The 19025-nt window shown below is 39.5% G+C and overlaps 1 protein-coding gene across 1 annotated transcript in view; it reads left to right on the forward strand.

The window, feature by feature from the left end:
* Positions 1-19025, forward strand: part of PPA2 (inorganic pyrophosphatase 2) — a 34749-nt gene that overhangs the window by 717 nt on the left and 15007 nt on the right. The window contains exons 2-8 of the mRNA XM_031066495.1: positions 308-485; positions 1899-1977; positions 3056-3116; positions 11406-11459; positions 13885-14004; positions 16380-16466; positions 17748-17874. Coding sequence (XP_030922355.1) covers positions 308-485; positions 1899-1977; positions 3056-3116; positions 11406-11459; positions 13885-14004; positions 16380-16466; positions 17748-17874 — 706 coding nt within the window. The remainder of the gene's footprint in view (positions 1-307; positions 486-1898; positions 1978-3055; positions 3117-11405; positions 11460-13884; positions 14005-16379; positions 16467-17747; positions 17875-19025) is intronic.

Below are 19025 nucleotides of genomic sequence, written 5' to 3' on the forward strand. Positions count from 1 at the left end.
GCCGGGGGGGGGCCGCCGGGGCCGCGGGCCCTGCGGCACCCCAGGGACGGCTGTGAGAGGCTCCGGGGTGTGGCAGCCCAGCCTGTCCCTGGTGAGCAGGGCAGCCCTCCCTCCCACCAGACACGTCACCGAGGCGGGAGGCTGGCATCCAAATCGTGGGGCTCTGGCCCCGAGCGGGGCTGGCAAGCGGCAGTGCGAGGGCACGGGCAGGGCTCCAGGAGGCGTCTCAAGACCCAGCGAGAGCTGAGGGTGTGCCGTGCTCAGTATTACGCATTTTCGTAACAGTGTTGTCTTGTTTGTGTGCCAGTCCTATCGCAGTGGGTTTGTACGTTTCTGGTCCATTGACCTACAGTCAACTCTGACGTCTGCTGTGTGGGAGAAGCGGAGGCGGCGTGTGCCCGCTTGGCAGCGCTGCCAGAGCTCCCTTGTGCTCATTCATGGGGCTGCCAGTGCAGGACATCGTCTAGAGAAAGTCACTTTATTTGGTGGGAATAAACAACCTACCACTAAATTTTGTTTTGTTTGGGAGCAACATCTGAGAGGTTTCTAGGAATGGCACATCAGCTCCATTTACTCTTCTTTGCTGAGGTGGTCAAAAGTCCAAAGCTGAGTGAAGTGCCTTGTCTACTTTTTCCTTTACTATGAATAGGGGTGCTAGCAGAGGAGAAATTCCTTGGGATTTGAATTAGTGTTTGCACTCTTTTGATGTGATACTTGGACTTAAAAAACTTAAACATACACTCCAGTGAAATTAGTTTCTTTCTAGAGTGGGGGCAAGGCTGAGGTGCAGATTGGGCCCCCACTAAGTTAAGATCAATTTCTGGTGGTTTCAAGGTGTGGTGTTTCATATCGAGGGCTTAGAACAATTTTCCCATCCCTCACTTACTCTTGATCAGAATTTGGCCTGTTATATTGGGGATTTGTGGTCATGAAACTCTGTTTATTAGAAATACAGTGATATCACAGGGGCAACATTGCTAGAAATCCAGATGAATTCACTTACCACTGATGGAAATGAGGTTCCTTTGGGTTTGGTTTTTTTTTGATTTGTTAATGGTTGTGTATGGCCAGGGAGTAGAAAAGAATGAAAGAATTCTTCTCATCCTTGTATAGCTTGTATTGCCAGGTAGAAGAGAAGCATAGTGTTGAATTCTAAAGCAATAACTTTGATTCTAGTAATTCCTTGTCAGAACACTCAAATTCTTTGTCCTCCTTGTCGGTACATGCTTGAAATTGAACTTCAGAAAAAGTTTAACTGATGCAGAATCATAGCATATATACATTTCTGTATTGTGCGATGTTTAGCAACACCAACATCTTGTGCCATATCTTTAGGTTTGCAATGCTACTTTGTTTTGTCTTTCAGAGAATGCAGATGGTAAATATATTTCCCCATTCCATGACATTCCCTTGTTTGCTGGACCTAAAGAGGTATGTTTTTAAGCCTTGAAACATGATTAATTTCACAATGCTAATAGTTTTGTTCTTTAGATAGAAGTGCAGGTTTTAAAAGCTTTTTTTTTTTGGTAATCAACAGAGAAATGTATAGTGCCAGAAAGGGCCACGCTAACCCAGACTGATGCCTTATGTAACACAGGCACAATGACTACACCAAATTTTCTCTGCTAAGTTTAGTAACTTGCAGTGAAACATAATCATTGCTGTTTATACAAGCCTAGGTGTCTCTTTAAGTCCCTAAGTGATTGAGGGCAGGAGAACCCTCACTGTGTCTTGTGATAATTCTCTGTGTTTAGGTTTGTGCTTGAATTAATTTTCTGCTGTTATTCTTTTTGAATTAGCAGTTTTCTACACCTGCCATTAAAAGTGTACATTTCTTTGTCGTGGATGTACAGCATACACTTGCATAAGTTATGGTGTATGTCTTTAATTCCCAAAAGGAGCATTAGAATTGGAAGGCAGCAGCAATGCCCAGGGGAGAAGTGGTAATCACACCTTTGGAGATTCGCAGTGCGCGAGGTGCAGCTGAGCACTGTCACGTCTTGTTAGCCGCCCTCCCTGGGGTTTCATTACAGCAATAATGAAACGGCTGTTTAGTCTGTCACTGATGGGAGAACTGCCAGTCTTTGGTTTAGGCTGAGGCTTGCTTATCACAGGGTGCTTGTGACACAAACAGGCTGGGGGAGTTTTAGTCGTTTTCTTGTTTTGTTGCTGAGTCTCTGTGGGTGATATGAGTGGTGCAAAAGGTCAGTAGTTTGAACATGTTCAGATGGAGACTCCTGAACTGATGAACCAATCTCTTAAATTATTAAATCCGAGAGATTAGAAATCTGAATGAAACCTTTTTGATCAGCAGACCCTAGTGCTTGTCAGTGGGAGAAGCAGGCCATTCAGAGTATCATTATTAAGATGCCATGTTCAGTTCATGCTGGAAAAGCAATAGGCATTTTCATCACGTGTTCCCAGAGGCCTTGCTGTCCCTGCACCTAAAGTTAAAAGTTTGTGGGAGTAGCTTATAGCCTGTGATTTTGCCAGTAGGTTAAATTAGAGTACAGCGGTGTCTGATCAGTGTGGAGAAACTTTCATTTTGGTGTGTGAGTGGGGAAATAGGATTCTACCCAACATAGGGCCTGAAGGGTGAGCAAGAAGGGAAGTCATGGTTAGGGTCTCTGTTAATTTTGCCTTGTTTGCAGGAGGATGACTTAAGGATGTATGCTAGACTCTTTCCATCCCATTGTCTAAGATTTATGGACTTTATGATGGATAAGTCCAGCCTTATTTTTTGTACTGGTTTTGTTTATTTTGGATTGGTTTTTGCTTCTTCAACTATACAGAAGGATGACTGGTTTTGATCAGTTGAGTACAGGCCTAAATTGCTTCTTAAATTTCTTGGTAGCTGGGAGAAAGTAAATGTGTCCTTGTACATTTTTTATCTTCCTTTGTTAATGTCTCGAAGGTTAGAATTTCACAATGAAACAGAACTGACTACTTACTTTTAAAAGTTATAATTTAGGCCTTTGTGCTCACAAAGGGTTGTTTCAATTGCATTGCAAAGTACTGTTGCCTGTATTTATGTGAATACAGTGTTGCTTTCTAGTGTTCTTTATATACGTCTTTACTTCACTCTTTCAAAGAGGTCAAAGACTACTGGATCTGAGGTACTGCTAAGTTTTTTCTTGTTTTTTTTTTTTTTTTTCAACTATTTCCTCTATTTCCTTTCCAACATCACTTTTCTGCAAAGTGAACTTGCTGTCGCTGAGTATAGTTGACATATCTTCAAATGCAAGTCTTTTAGGAGAAGACTTAAAGAGATTTAATGTTCTTCTCTTTGAATGGGCCAGAAATGTCAGAATTCCTTTATTGATCAAGATGTTCTCAAAGGCAAACACTTATGCCAGTCTTTCAAAGGTTTGTTATGACTTTTGCAGTGTAGATGTGTTACCTTTTTTGCTATTATGTTCAGAAATATTTGCAGTAAAACCTCCCTTAATGAAATATTCATTATTCTCTGACTGTGGATAATCTTTAGTTTATATACAGAACTTCAAAAATCCTAAGTATGTTAGGGCAGAAATTATACTGAGGATCTGCTTTTTAGAACTGAGGTTATATTGTTTTCTGTACTCAGCTGGGAAGCCCAAAGGGAGAAAAACCACATCTGCTAATGGTTCAGCATTATCCAGCACTGAAGTTGAGGCTGATAGAAGCCTAGAAAATATGGAAGGTCTGCTCAGGCTTCTACTTTGAAACAAGATTTGTTTATTCAAGTATCTTTTCCAAAATATAACACATTTTGCTGTGCTTTGCCTGGCATAGGCTCATCTAAAACTTAGTAAAAGAATGTGATAGAAAAAAAATGAGCCAAACTATGTTTTAAGGCCATTATATGTGGGTGGGCAGGTGTGTGTTCCAATCCTTATCTTTTCCTATCTGTTTGGCCAGTCATATTGCAAAACTGTAGCTACCCATCTGATGTGAAAGAACAGCCCTAACTGTCTGGGTTCTCATAGTTTTGCAGCCAGTGTGTGGTGCACTGGTTCTTGTGCTGTACAGCAGTCCCCACACAGTTCTGCACTATTTGTTTCCTCTCCCTATGCTCTGTAATTCATTCAAGCTACAATGCCTAAGTAAGGCTTTTTAGATTTCCTGTAGCTTGATACCCATTTAGGTACTGTTTAGTAGTTGTAGAATCATGCCTTAAAGAGGAGCTATTCAGGAGATAGAGTATGTGCCAGTAGACTTTTATCAAAAATCATTGTCTTGCAACATCAACTCTTATTTACAGCTCCTGCTGGCAAGTCAAGTGTTCTGTGTCTTATAAGTACTTACTGGTGCAAAGACATTTCATGCAGAATCTGAAATTGTTCAAAACTCCATTTGTCTGTGCTGTGAGAAGCATGGTATCTTGTTGAAAACCATGTTTCTAGTAGCCTGTGGAAAGAGGGGTAGAATGCCAGTGAGGCTGAGCAGCTCTTGCTTCCTTGGCCAGTGTAGCCTCCAGAGCTGCTTCACATAATTCCTGCGGTGAGACAGCTCTGGACTGTGGTTTAATAGAGCTACAGAAAATGAGCAAAGGCAAATGTCTATTTCAATCCTAGCAGGCTTTTGATACAATTAGGCAAATAGATGTGCAGGCTGTAAGCTTCCCAAACATACTTAAATGGTGAAATGTGAGAGCACCTTTTTCATCATGATCTTAGGGATTTGGGGAGGAGAGAGAAAATAGGGGGATCTTTGTGTTCTGGAAAGCAGTTTCTTCTTACACTGGGCTCTTCAGCAGCTCTCCTCACCTTGCCTGATGAGAGATGCATCCTTGTGTGCTTGTATGCAGGGAAAGCGTAGCTTAATCAGGGAATAAAGGGAAAATGAGGGGTTTAATGTCATGTACTGATTTCAGAAGACCTTTGAAGCCCTGGACTCCTTGTTCTTGTCTAGGAATGCAAAAGCTGCTGTTGATACCTGTTACTCATTTGATCCTTCACTGAATTTGACCAGAATTCGAAAGTGATAGTTCTTCTTGTCCTGGAAACGCATCTTTGAAACTTATGCTTTTAGGGTGGCAGTTATTTGTTACTCCAGACAAAAGCAAGCCCTCTTAAAGAGTTAAATTAAATGAAGTTTGTTAAATCATGCTGAACTGGTGTTTATCAGATGGCAGTCTAGCTAGGAAAACGAAGATAATTTTGGAAGAGTCTCTTTAGTCAGTCTAATCTACTTTTAATTGTCCTTGGTGTTCCTGATGTCAGAAAAGGTCTCAAAGTTAGAGGAGTTTCAGCTTTCAGCGTTTGTAGGATAGAGAGCATACATCCTACAAGTCTCTGTCAGCTGTTTTGCAGCTTCAGTTTGTAGTTTCTAAGGGAAATACTTTCGACTTTCTATATTAACTGTTTTCACTAGTTCAACCACTTCTTGTAACATTTTAGACCTTCCCAAATCTCAGTTAAATTTAGCTTTGCAGATGCTGCTGACAACTGACCTTTTTGCTTTTGCAGGTGTTTTTTGGCTGTTTGATGACAAGAAAGAAGTTATTTTGAGGTAGAAACTGTGCTGAAAGAAGTAATATTCAGCTCCAGTCTTAAAATTACTAGCAGCTTGCTATTAATTTCAGGGGCCTGAACCCCTGCATTGCCTTAAGCACTTGGAATCCACTCCTGCCCAGGTAAATCTCTGTGACAGGTTTCAAAAGTTTCACATTTCTGTCTGGAAAAGTGGATGTTTCCACTAGGTTTACAGTCAAAACTGTCAGAGCCTGACTGTTGAATATGATCTTCCTTGTGTGGCAGGAAGAAGGCTTGAAGAGGTCATCATTTTCTTTTCAAGGCCAACATGACATGTTGTTCCCTGCTGCAGTTGAAAGCGTTTCTAATCTACTTGTCATTGTATATCTTTGGAGAAGTATTTGCATGTGGTGTCTTTCAGAGGACCCAGGTGTTCTTGAAACACGTTTCATATGCTGGCTCTGGTGAGGAGTCTGTCCAAACATGTAGAGATTATAGTCCTCTAACTTGGAGATGTTCACAAGAGCATTTGAAAAAAAATAGGAAGGAAGCCAAGACAGCTTTTGTTTTGTTGTATCCTGTGGATTACACATTGCTGGGATGCCCTTGTGGACTTGAGCTGAGATGCTTCTGTGAGCCAAAAACTTCTGATAAATTAACTAGTCAGGTGAGATTTAAGGGCTCATGAGGTGATATGCAGTCTGCATAGGTGATCTGACCTTGTGCTTCCAGCAGTGTTCAAAACTTGTGTCAGAGATGTCATTTGGTAAAGTTGGTATGCTTTGTAGGAAAGGAGAAGCTGTCGTCATTTTCTGTGCAGAACAGGTGCACACTTTGTGCTGACTTTGTATTCTGCCTTAACTACAGTCTCTGTGACTGTCCTTGGTGTTGTTAGACAGTTTTTCGGTATATGTGACGTGGGCTACAATGTGTCCATTATGTGCTCAGGGATTTGTGTTCCAAATTTTAGGTTATCAGTGAATCTTTCACCCTGATGCTTGAACTTGCACAGACTTTTGCTATGGATGTGTCCATTAGATGCAGCCTTGCTTTGTGTTCCTACAGATGAACAAATGCTGAAGTGGAAGTAATCTTCACTCATCAGTGCAGTTGAAATCCACCCAGAGTATTGTTGATTTACTGAGAAAGTTACATCAATTATTTGATCCAATTTAACTTCAAATGAATGATTCCCTAAACTTGAGAAAACCAGGGGTTCATATTTATCCATGCCAGGGTTGTACATGGCATAGTTTTGCAGGTGAATGTGTCCCATAACTGGTTTATCAGAGAATGTGCCTGACACCAGTGAGATTCCTGTGTGTAAAACCTACTGTACCTCCCTGGTGTTTGTGATTCCCTTTCCAGTATAACAGGAGGGAAGTACACTGTGAAGATACTGCAGGCACTCTGTGTTTATGCTGGACATTGCATTCCTCTTTTGCTATGTGGCATGTTAATTTATGTTGGAGAAGTTCCACTTTCTCTTTGGTGTCCAGATGCTGCTGGCATCTGGTTTGTTGTTTTAATTGGCAAATATCTTATAGCAAGTGTTACATTGGGAATGCTTATAACATGGCTATTTATTTGATAAGGAAGTCCAACTCCAGTTATTTCTGGATATATTTAATGACAGTCCATATTTAGCTTCTTTTTTCCTCTTTTTTTCTTTTATTTGCCTTCTTCCTTTTAAACATCGCCCTTTGTTCACACTACTGCCAGACTGCAGCTTATGATTTTCATTCTTGTTAGTCCTCAGGTACATGCTGCCATGTTCAGTTGATGGCTGATGAGAATCCCTGCCAGATTGTAAATGAGCAGACAGAAAAAAAAGGAAATGATAGCTGCTTTTTCTTCTCTCTTTCTTCTGGACTCAGAACTTCTCTATGACAAAGAGTCAACAGCCCTCAAATGCTACCTCTAGTGCTTTTAGATTTTTTAAAGCATTCTACTATAAAAAACTAGCAAAGTAACTGTAAGCTTTAGCATATCTCTTGTCATGCATGGTGATGGCAAATTGCAGTCTGTAGAGGTTACTCCACTTCTGCCTCAAATTATCTGAACCTTCCAAGCTGAGCATTAAGGGTTGTAACCCTTGAGCAAAATCATACCTATTCAAAACCCTTCCCTCAAGTGTCTGAAGTAAGGAACTTTGGAATGACTGGGAAAGAAACTAGTTGAACAAGAAAGGGAAAGTTAGGTAAGGAAGAATTGGTTTTGAGAGAGATATAGGGCAGTCCAGAAAGGCAGGCATCAGAAAGGTCATGGTTTTTTTTTTTTTCCTTTCTGATATTTTGGTTTCTAAAAACAACCCTGGATCAAAATTAGTTATTTTCTGTAAGAATCTGTACAGCCAGAACTAGTTGGGTTTTTTTAAAGTAGTTTAACTAGTAAAAACCAGGTTTTTTTTAAGACCATCAGTCTTAGAGGACAGAATGATGACTAACAGTTTGCCTGGGTACAACAGTCTGTATTTTCTTTCTTTTCTTAATACTTGCTGTACGAATATGCTGAACTATTTTTGTATATCTTTTTATCTTTCTATGTTTTTTTAATTTCAAAAACCAAAAGCTGTTTCTGTTTTCTGTGTGAAAGAGACGTATTTGCTTGTCTCAACAAAAACTATATCATGATACATTAAAAATGATGTTCAGCTGAAATGGAATGCAGTAAGGTGCCAAGAAGTGTTAAAGACAACACTGAAAAAAGCAAACAGTTAAAACCTACGTGAGTTCCCATGTAATCTACTTAGGGTGTAGTTCTTAGGAAATAAGGGGTATCGTTTACACATACTAGTTGTTCCTATTGATGTAATTTTCTGCTGATTTTCTTATGCAGTTGTAGGAATTAGGAAATGTACTATTGACTTCTCTGTGTTGAGCAAGTAGATTTCAGACCTCCCCTGCCCCATCACCTCTTCAAGGTATAACAGAGTTTAAGTACAAATATCTGTCTTGTGTTCACATTGACGCAATGCCCTGGGTTAAGTGTCCCTCTGGGCTCTTCAGCTCCCTTTCCCTAGCAGATACATTCTGTTCCTTTTTCTGAATGTAGGACACTTTCCTCCTCTTTTCTTGCATGCTCCGGGAATACTGTCCTGAGGAAACTGTCAGCCAGCCTGTTGCACGGTCGGCACTCAGGGAGTCCCTTCTCCATGAGGCACTTGCAGAGCTGGGTTAAAGCTGGACTGCAGTGACCTCACTGGCAGCCAATTGACTGCTGTTGTACTAAGGCAGTTAAATGGTAAACTTTACAAGCAATAGTTTTTGTTTAATAAGAGATCTTTTTGCTGTGATTTGAAGGTGTGTCAAATGGGCTGTTGAAACAGTCTTGCTATTGCTTGAGGGGTTAGAAGTGCTTACTTAGGGGGTTGGTGAGGTGGAATTCTTTATTTTACTGATTTAAGATAAAAATATCAATTACCAGATGCATTTACCAGCCAAAACTAACCGCTGAATGACACATGCAGATGGTAATCTGTGGAGACAGGTGGTATCTGACACTTGCATTTCTGTTTTCAGCTGAGGCAGGGACAGTTTACAGCAGGGGATGGAGGACAACTTTCAAGTGGTTAGAAGGAATAAGTGCTTGGTCAGGGGGTAAAAGAGTGATGGAAACATTCCTGTGAGATACTTAGTCAAGGAGGAAAACAAGATAGGAAAGAGGAGGGAAAAAACCCTATAATACTAGGTAGTCTAGTTCTCTTTCCATCTGTCAAAATATCTAGTATGTGCTCTCCTTTCCACATGAGTGAATCTAGTCTTACCACTGTGAAAATTTGATTGCCCTATAAATAAAACTTTATTTTTAAATGTAAACACTGAATGAAGTCATTAATCTTTTGTAAATGCTTGTGGCAGCTTAGCATTAGAGAGAGTACTTTTGGGGATTTTTTTTGCATACAAATTAAACTGTCAGGCTGTCACATTTAAGACTCTTGACAATTCACATTTGACTGATACCACAAATTATGAGGGCCTGGTCTTCAAGCTGAGTTGAATCCAAGTGGTTTTATTATGTTTTTGAGAGCAGCATTGCATTAGTTTCAGTCCAGTGTAGTCCAGCCCTGACAGTTGGTTCGGTGAAGACCTGGACTAACTGTTGACTGATTAAAAGCTCAAAACTAAGCATAGAGGCTGCTGAAGCCTTTGCATTCTTCATGGGCAGGAAAGCATATGGCAGCATCTAAACAACAAAAATACAGGATTGTGGTGGAAGGAAAGACATCCTGTATAATTCCAGTGGTTTGTAAATTTTCTGCCTGTAGCTACCAGTCAGAACAATTTTTTGGCCTGCTTGGCAGTTCCCTAAGAGTTTCTTGTCAGCACTGGCTTTCATACTGTGCATTTCTCTTTTCCAAATGTTTCCCAGATGGATGTGCATACTTTATCTGGCCCTCTTCCAACCCTTCTCTTACCTGCTCATGCATGTATGTTGCTTTGTTCTATCTGCTTGCTCGGTGTTGACATTTTTGAGCCCTCTTTACTTTAGTTTCAACTGTTTTTACATACATAAGGTGTATTTTATGAAACTGAGACTTATCTGAAACATTTTTTCTTTATTTTTATTTGGTCATGACCTGATTGGGAGAAGTGATTCCATCTGACATGCTACTGATTGCATTATGGGCACAGTACTTATGGATGGCAAATACAGTTTACATTTATTAGGAATTGGCTGTCAGTATTGTGCATAGCTTGTGATCTCATAGTAGAAATGCTGAGTGACAGTTGGGATTTTCCTTTGCTTTCTTGCTTTCCACATTCTAGATTTGTTTGGGAGGAGATGATCATAGAACCATTGGAATTACTTTAATCAGACTGTGACATTGACCGTGGTAATGTTGTTTGTTTGTTGCAGCTGCAGGGTGCAAGGAGCAAAAATACAAATATTTAAGGGTTCACTGGAGCCTTAATTGTGGTGTAGTTAGAGTATCAGTGCAAGTCTTCATTTGATTCAACTTTGTATTTTTTTCTTACGAATTTCTACACAAACATATTTTGTCTTTCCTGACCTGTTGCAATTGCTAATACCAATGTGATTTTTCCTTGGCTATGAAGAGATGTCCCAGGCAATGTGATATTTTTGAGGTTATTGTAGTAGTCTAAAACAGGTTGTAGACCTTGCTTGATGGTTTGTTCTAGTTACCGAATTCAGTAGGTACTCTGCTCCTTGGTAGGGCTTAACTCAGCTTCGTAAGAAAGAATCATAGGGCAGTTAAGCAGAATTTTTCTCTTTGGAAAATGTTGCTTTAACCTCCTCAGTAAGAAGGTGTAGTCTGCTTATTTTTCTTCTAAACACATGAAAGTTTACATGTTTATTGGGTTTTTTCTTCCCACACCACCTTTTTAAAAAACTTTCACTTTGTTTCTGTTAGGAAGGCTAACACAAATGTGTGTGAGGTGTCTGTGTCCATGCCCTTCCCCTGCCATCACTTTTGGATTAGTATCAGCTGGCTTGAACTAGATAAGACTGAGAAACAGAAGTGTCATTTGCATGAGTTTTGAAAAATAGTAAGGCAAAGAGGAGGCCCTGAAGGAATAAATCTATGGGGGAAAAAACTCAAAACATGGTCCTTTCCACTGCTTAAGGGGAGCTAACTCTGTCCTATAGAAACATTCAATCCTCTCTGACAAGTAGACTGAACCTCTGCCTCATGGTAAACCATTCCATGGACATTCTGAACATTTTGTGAAGGGTGATATTGACATAGAAACAAAAAACATCAGTATTTCCGTTGCTTGTTGTTGTCCACATTCTTAAAGGCGTGAGGTAGGGAAGGATGAACCATGGAGGTTGATACAAAGGAACTATACAAATAAAAGTGGCTGTAACAGAGAAATGTGATGTGTGTTGCTGCTGAATGCACAGGAGAGAATTTGTGTTACTGTAAAATACTAATTGCCAAGTGGAATTTATTATCAGTTCTGTCACTATTTTTTGTTTTAGGTCCTGTTTAATATGGTTGTAGAAGTGCCTCGTTGGACTAATGCAAAAATGGAGGTAATTAAGAAAAATACCTTGATTATATAGGTGTTTGTGGAAGTTATAACAATGCAGTGGCTTCCAGTAGGCAGAATTTTATCACATTTATATTGCTCTTGGCACACTAAAATGTTCTCTGTTAAAAAATTGGTTTGAAGTGGTGCATACACTTTCCTTGCAATTACAGAAATTGTTGAGCTACTGATTGTTTTCTTGGTGGAAACAGGAAAAGCAGGTGGGCACTGCTTTTTGAGAACCCTCTCACTGCAGAGTGCAGCATATCTGCAGCAGAGTCCTGGAGTACTAACTTTGAGGCTGTTTTCCAGCATTTAGACTAACTCTTGCTTGCTTATGGAGCATTCCACTCAGATGATTTAATTCATCATTTCCACTGTATAGTGTGTTAGGCCAAATCCCAACAAATAGAGTTGCAACTAAAAGAGCATTTCCTTATGACCAAAAAAAAATATTTGGGGACTTCACTGATTGAAAGTATGAACTCCTGCAGGGAGATATTTTACAAGTAATAAAAGCATTTGTAGTGTTTGTGAAACAACAGATCTCACCAGGATATGTCCTGTCTTCTTGAACATTTGTATTAATTTTAGACATGCTTCCCAGATGCTTTTAAGGAAGTTTGTGGTTGAGCTGTTAACTCTTTTAATTACTGAAAATAGTACCAAAGAACTTTCTTAGCCTGCTATTTGAGAATTTTTTCTCCTTTCCCTGATGATAGAACTGTGTTTGCCATCACAGCCGTTACTCTTCAAGCGGGGTTACTTCAGATATCTACCCCTTATTTTAAGCTCATGATTTATTGTGGCAGCTGAGTTCTCTTTTGCAGAGGATCACTTTGACAGTGCTACTTGAACTCTGCGTAAAGCTCAGGGTGCTCTCCCTATGCTTCTCATTATGTCAAGAGTAGAAAAGTTTGTCCTGCTAGGTTTAGGAATCATTGATTTTAGGCTTTTTGGGTTTGATAGAGGAGACTAGATGTAGTTTCCTAATATTTAACTTTTAATATCCTTAAAATTTGTTGCATCAATTAAGGTAGTTGTCTTGCATTGCCATCGTGTCCTGGCAATCCTTCAGTCCCGACCATAGTAAGCTGCTAATTCCTGGTATTACCAGATCTTGTCTGCTCATCTCTCCTCACATGCAAGGGAGGCTTCAGGACATTAAGCCTTGCATTAGTATGAATATTTGCCCACTGTCACATTTCCTGCAACAGATCTTCTGCTCCTCAGCTTTTTCTATTGCTGTTTTTCTTCCCTTGGTGCCCTCAGTTACTCCTCCCAGTTTCTGTGAACAAAAAGCATTGCTGAGCTCCACTTCCATCAGTGTCCCAGGTGGCCTGTTGGAGCTCTTCACTGTTAGGTTATGACCAGAAGCAGGCAGAATCCAGTGTGAAGCCAGAAAGGTGTGAACCTTCATCTTGGCTCTTGGGGAGGGTTTACTTTTGGAATGAGTACATACTGTTGAGGTTGGTGGTTCTAAAAGGCAGAATTCCTTTGAGATAACTTTGGTGATGGTGCTTCAGGTAAAGGCCAGGGGTACAAAATGAATATGGGCTGAGGGCTGTGTGCTCATGCAGGGAAACTATGCGCCACTTGAGCGTAATCACTTGAGCCTGTAACAAATGTTTTGCCACTCAGATGAATGTTTGTAAGCAAGAGTCAAGCTAATGTGGGTTGGTGGGTTGGGACTGTGGTGTGGAGTGTCAAAGGGTGGTTATAGTGCAAATTAGCTGTGGTGGGTAACTCAGGCAGTGGCTCTATGTGTGTGGTGTGTGTATGGGCTTTGGGGGAGGATGTTACTGTTCAGCTGTAGCTCAGCTCTTCTGCCAGTGCTTCTTCAGGAGTAAGAATGCTCTCTTCAAATGGTAGCTTGACTTGTTCCAAATCTGCATTAAGTTGGCATTTGCTGACTATGAGGAACTTGTGCTTGGGAAAAGCATTTGTATGCCGAGAGGTGATGGAAAAAAAGGGGGTGTTTGCAGTTGGCAAGCAAGGAGCAGAGGGCAAGAACATGAAACATTTCCTCTGTGGCTGTCAAAGCCCCTTTTGTTAAAAGATGTGCCACCATTTGCGTGTCTGTTGAACTTGTACTATAAAGTGGAAGAGCTTCTGACCTAAGTTCCTTTCAGTTTTTATGTTTGACCATGACAGCCTCCTTAGAAATTTATTACTTTCTCTTCTAGATTCATTTTTTTCTTGCATACTTTACAGCATTATTTAATACCTTAATAAGCTGCTTTTTGAATATGACCCTTGAGATTCAGAGTGAGGCTATGGTAGTTTTAATAGTCCTCAAACCACAAGCATGTGCTGCCAGATGGATCTTTCTCACTGGTTGGGTATGGAATTAATTGCTTTCCATTTTAACATTCTCCTTCTCTCTTCCCCTCTCCCTGCTCCCCCACCCTTTTTCACGATCTGCTTAGATTGCCACAGAGGAGCCATTGAATCCCATTAAACATGATACAAAGAAAGGCAAGCTTCGATATGTGGCAAATATCTTTCCTCACAAGGGTTATATATGGAATTATGGTGCCCTCCCACAGGTAACATTTTTGTTATAATGGTGAAAGTTTTCTGTCTTCTGTGTAAATTGCCTTGTAAATCTTGGATACTGCCTGAATGCAAATCAGCTGCAAGAGGGGTGATTCTCTTTGATACATTTGTAAATTAGGAATTTTTTATGTTGAACTTTATTGTGTCCATAAATTTTGATCGAAATTTGGGTGTGGGAATAAATAGGAGCTGTGTTTTCAGGAAGGAGTTAAATGATCAAGAAATCTCAAATATTTGGCCTGTGCTTCTGTACTGTAGTGGCAGAAATAAATTGTCGTGGTCTACCATTCAAGAATATTTTGTTAAGTAGACCTTTTCTGCTTAAACAAGGCATTTATTTAAAAACTCATTTAAGATTTTTGTGTACTGCAGCTTAAATTTTAATTGAGATTTCTTAATATCTTTAACAAAGAGGAGCGCAAGGGCTGTTTTTTTTTAGATTAAACCTCAACTGCCTTCCTTAACATTTCTCTGAACTGTGAGACTTTACTGATCATGACACATTGAAAACTTTGAGCCTTGAAAAAGCCCATCTAATGGTTGAAATTTTGAGCATAATGAAAAGCTTTAAACATTTTTCCTTTCTGTGAATAACACATTAGACTTCAATTAGTGCTGAAGAACATGATGGAGCTTGAAAAGAGTAATTTATTTTCTTTGCACGTAACCGTATAAGCAATGAAAGTTGAGTCCCAAAAATCTGCTTACATGTTTGGTCCCTGGAGAGGAGATACTAGGCAGGTTCTCGAATACAGCAGTGAAGATCTTGTCCAGTCAGCAGTGTCAGTAGACAAAGTTTCCAAGTATGTGTAGTTGGAAACTAGCAACTCCATTTAATGTTTTGAAATTTGTGTGTTCCTTAGTTCAAAGCCAGAATTATTTGGAAATGTGAATATTTTCCTGCAAAAAGTGCATTATTTTGGACTTAGAATACTTTCCTCAGGAGAAATGTTTGGCATCCCTTGTTACTTGGTGAGCTGGGGAGGGCTGAACATAATTGTCATTTTAAATTTCTACTGTATGAGACTATTTGCTGTCATAGCAGAAGTTGCTGTGCTGTCCAGAGAACAATACTCTTCCTTCCTTCTAACGTAGAGGTGAAGAGGTGTGACTGCGCAGAAGAGAAGTACTGCTATAATGCAGCCCTAAATAAAAAGCACTTTGGAAGGACAAGAGGACACAGTCTTAAGCTGTGTCAGGAGAAGTTTAGGCTAGACGTTAGAAAAAAAAATTTGCAGAAAGACTAACTGGGCATTGTAAAGGGCTGCCCAAGGAGGTGGTGGAGTCACTGTCCCTGGAGGTGTTTAAAAAAAGGTTGGATGTGGCACTCAGTGCCGTGGTTTAGTTGATGAGGTGGGTTAGGTCATAGGTTGGACTTGATGATCTCCAAGATCTTTTCCAGCCAACCTAGTTCATTCTGTGAAGAGTACTGGAAAAGTAAATATTAAGTTTAAATTCTCTTTTGATTTCATTTCAGCAGTTTTTTGGTAATGATTCTGCTACCTAAACATATTATTTTCATCATTTTGCCTTCCAGTATCAGTCAAGTTCTCAAGTGCAGGTTTGGGGTAGAGTTATGGTCACAGACCGTAGAAGCTAGCAGCGTAGCTCCTTGGAAAAAAAAGTTTTCTATAATCTTTTCAACAACACCTAATTTGACTCACAATTCTTAACAGAAAAGTTTCTCAACTGTAGGATGAATTACTCATTACTTGTAAAAGTAGAAACAAGTACTTGTGTAGTATTTAAGTTAGTATAACTCAGCTAGGATTCCTTGCATGTGCAGTGCTCAGAGCAGGGGTTTAAACTTGCCTCTTTGGTCTTCAACTCTTAGCTGTCCTTTGGAATGTACATGTCTCAAAATACTCAGAAATACTTCTTACCTAAATCTAAAATCTTTGAAAAGCTTATTGGGTGCTGACAAATGTATGCATAGGAGTGTGGTTCGCTCAAAGCTTAGATGTGTTAGAAAATAATTTTTGTTAATATCATGGTATTTAATAATCATAACAAAAATGTAATTGTAAGATGTCCTAGCTTGATCCCGCTATCCCTGGTAACTAGAAAAATCGATATTCAGGGTCCTCTGATGCCTTAATTGCTGCAATTGGGTGAAGTGTATCTGCTGAGTCATTGACGCAAGAAAAATATGTCCTCAGTAATCCTCACGTCACTTACTTGTCCTGAGTATGAGTTACCCAGTGTCAGTCCACTGGCTGTTTACTTTTTCTCCTCCCATTGAGCAAGCCTGTTCTCAGAAAGCTGATGTTTTTATTGTTGCTGTTGCTAATCTTTGTAATTTAGTGGTAAGATAAGTTGTAATTGCAGTTCAGCAGCTAACTGATAGTTCTCTTTTCCCTGGCAGACCTGGGAAGATCCCAACCATACGGATAACCTTACAGGATGTTGTGGAGATAATGATCCTATTGATGTTTGTGAAATAGGTTCAAAGGTTTGTATTTATCAGGATTAATTTAATTTATCAAGGTTAACTGAATAATTTGGTAGCAACTTCTGAAAGAAAAGGTCAGATGGAAAAAAGATGTGTTAATAATGTTAGGGACTGACAAAAGTATCAGGAGAGGATCTAAGGAGAGAATAGGTAAGAAAATGGTGGATTTTTTAAAAGGATGGGGGAAAGTAGGATTTGGTAAAGTCTTTATGCTAGTTAAAAGGGAAAATAAAAGAACAACATCCTGAAGTTGTGTAGTTGGACAGTAAGTTTTGGGTGAAGGAAGTGATGGTTAAGATTTTTGAGGAAGGAAAAGATTTATTTCTTTTTTCCCTGTTAGCAGTATTGGAGCTAGGAATCAGTTGTTGAAAAATGAGGTAATATGACAGCATCATGCATATGAGAATTATAAAGTCAGATCCACAAAGGAGGTAGTTTTGATTTTACTCATGGGTGCTAAAAGAAGTAGATCCTCTTTTCTAGAGAAGAGAGGAACCTGCTGCACTGTTGCAGCATTATGAGTCGTGGAATGGATAGCTGAAAAAGAGGTGCAGCAAACAGCATTAGTAGGTATAAAGGAAAGGTTTAGCTTCCTGAAGGAAAATTCTACATATCTAGAGGCAGCAAAGAATGGAACAATGCTGTATTGAAAATGAGGTTATGAAATGGATGAGTTTGAAAGAGGGATCTCTTAGGATATTTAGGTACGGGCAAATTTAATTAATGACTTCAGTGAAAGTGGCTTTATTTAGGGTAAGAAACCTAAAGATTAATTTCAAGGGATCCAGAAAGAGTTAAAGAGGAGATATTAGCTGGTAGGGAGAAGGTTCCAAAGAAAGTGCAAAAATGGTTGTGTTGGTATTTCTGGGGGAGTGCTATGTGTTTATGTGTGTATATTGGAGTCCAGAGGAAGGAATAGAAAGACAGAAAATAGGATCCTGAGTTCAGAAAGTAGAGAATCAAGGGACAGGAAGAAGTTAAAAAATGAGTATGAGACACTTCTGACTTACAGTTTGGAAGGAAAACCAGCAAAGTGTGGGGGAACCAGGGTGAAAGGGAATGAAAAAAAATTTAGCTACTTGTCTACTTAAATAAATGCTGACTGGAGAATTAAAGATTGGAGAATAGTAATGGTGGAAGAAAAATCTGCAAACCCAGTACACATTTACTTAGTATTTCTAGCCTATCTTGCAATTTTGTTACAGCCTGCTATTTTTTTTAAGGTAAAAGAGAAATTTTACATGTTGTCTTCTAAATCTTTGTGGCATTACTTTGTTTCAGGTTCGTTCTTCTGGTGAGATTGTTCAAGTGAAGGTCTTGGGTGTTTTAGGTCTTGTTGATGAAGGAGAGACAGATTGGAAGATAATTGCCATCAGTGCAGATGACCCAGAAGCTCAGAAAATCCATGGCAAGTATTTTGGTCTTTCCTAATGCAGTTATATCAGAAACTTGCACAGCAGAATAGTACCTGAGTTTAGGTCTCCCAGGATAAGAAGAAGCAGACAGTGGAAAGGCAAGACTTTTTTTTGTTTGTTTTGGGGTTTTTTTTTGGTTGTTTTTTAGGTCAGGTGCTACCTTCAAGTAGGACATATATGCTTTCACACTAAACTTCTAAAATGGTTTGCTTGGATTTTCAAAAGGACATGGCATGCAGAAAATTTTTTGGCTCCTGAAACACAGCTGCCTTAGAAAATGACCTCCAATAATTGCAGGCTTATGTACTGTGTAGTAATGCATATTTACCTGCTCTATGTTATGTAGCACACTATTGTTTTCCTTTTTGAAAGTGTTTGTTCCTTTTATATTTACAGGCATTGTAATGCATTCTGAAAAGACATTCCAATGTCTTGCCACTTTTAAGAGGATTGCTTCCAGAGTTTGTTGCTTAGTATGAACAATTACGTTTCACCTTTTAGCTTGAAAATTGGCAAAATAAACTGCTAATGCAGCTTACCCTCATGAGCCTTGATGATGAGCTGTGCAGGAGGAAATATCCTGCTCAAACTTGTCCTCCCTGTGATCAGACTTGTGGTATCCAAATGAAACTCGAATACTGAAGTGTGTCCATGTGAATAGCACATGAGGTGTAATTCTGATGTGTTAAAACTGCAGGAAGTTAAGTTTTCATAGCACAGGTAAAGTGCAGTTTTTCTCTGGATAGATGGAGATTTGCTTCCTCAAATGGAATATTACTGGGAATCATGAGTCTTAAATGAGGAGGTTTGTCTAAAACTGATTGCTAGAAACCAAAAACCATATATAGCGTCTTTGTTGGTAAGGGAGCACCAAGATGCAGAGTGGCCTTTCTGTAGGAATAGAGCAATCCAGTAGCTTTTTAAAGAAGTGTTTCTCAGCCATTGAGGTTTTTTCATGGTTTCTGAATGTAAAGTATATCACTGGACTAGCCCTTCATTCTCAGTTTTCTTGCAGGTTACTTTCACATGGAGAATACTTGACTTGTGGGGAAAGAAGGGGAGAAGAAGAGATGAGGAAAAGGAAACTCTTGGGTTGATGCTGATTAAAATCATTGGGCAGATGAATTACTGCATAGTGTTTATG

This window comes from Geospiza fortis, unplaced genomic scaffold (assembly GCF_000277835.1).
Source record: "Geospiza fortis unplaced genomic scaffold, GeoFor_1.0 scaffold11, whole genome shotgun sequence".
Classification (NCBI taxonomy): domain Eukaryota; kingdom Metazoa; phylum Chordata; class Aves; order Passeriformes; family Thraupidae; genus Geospiza; species Geospiza fortis.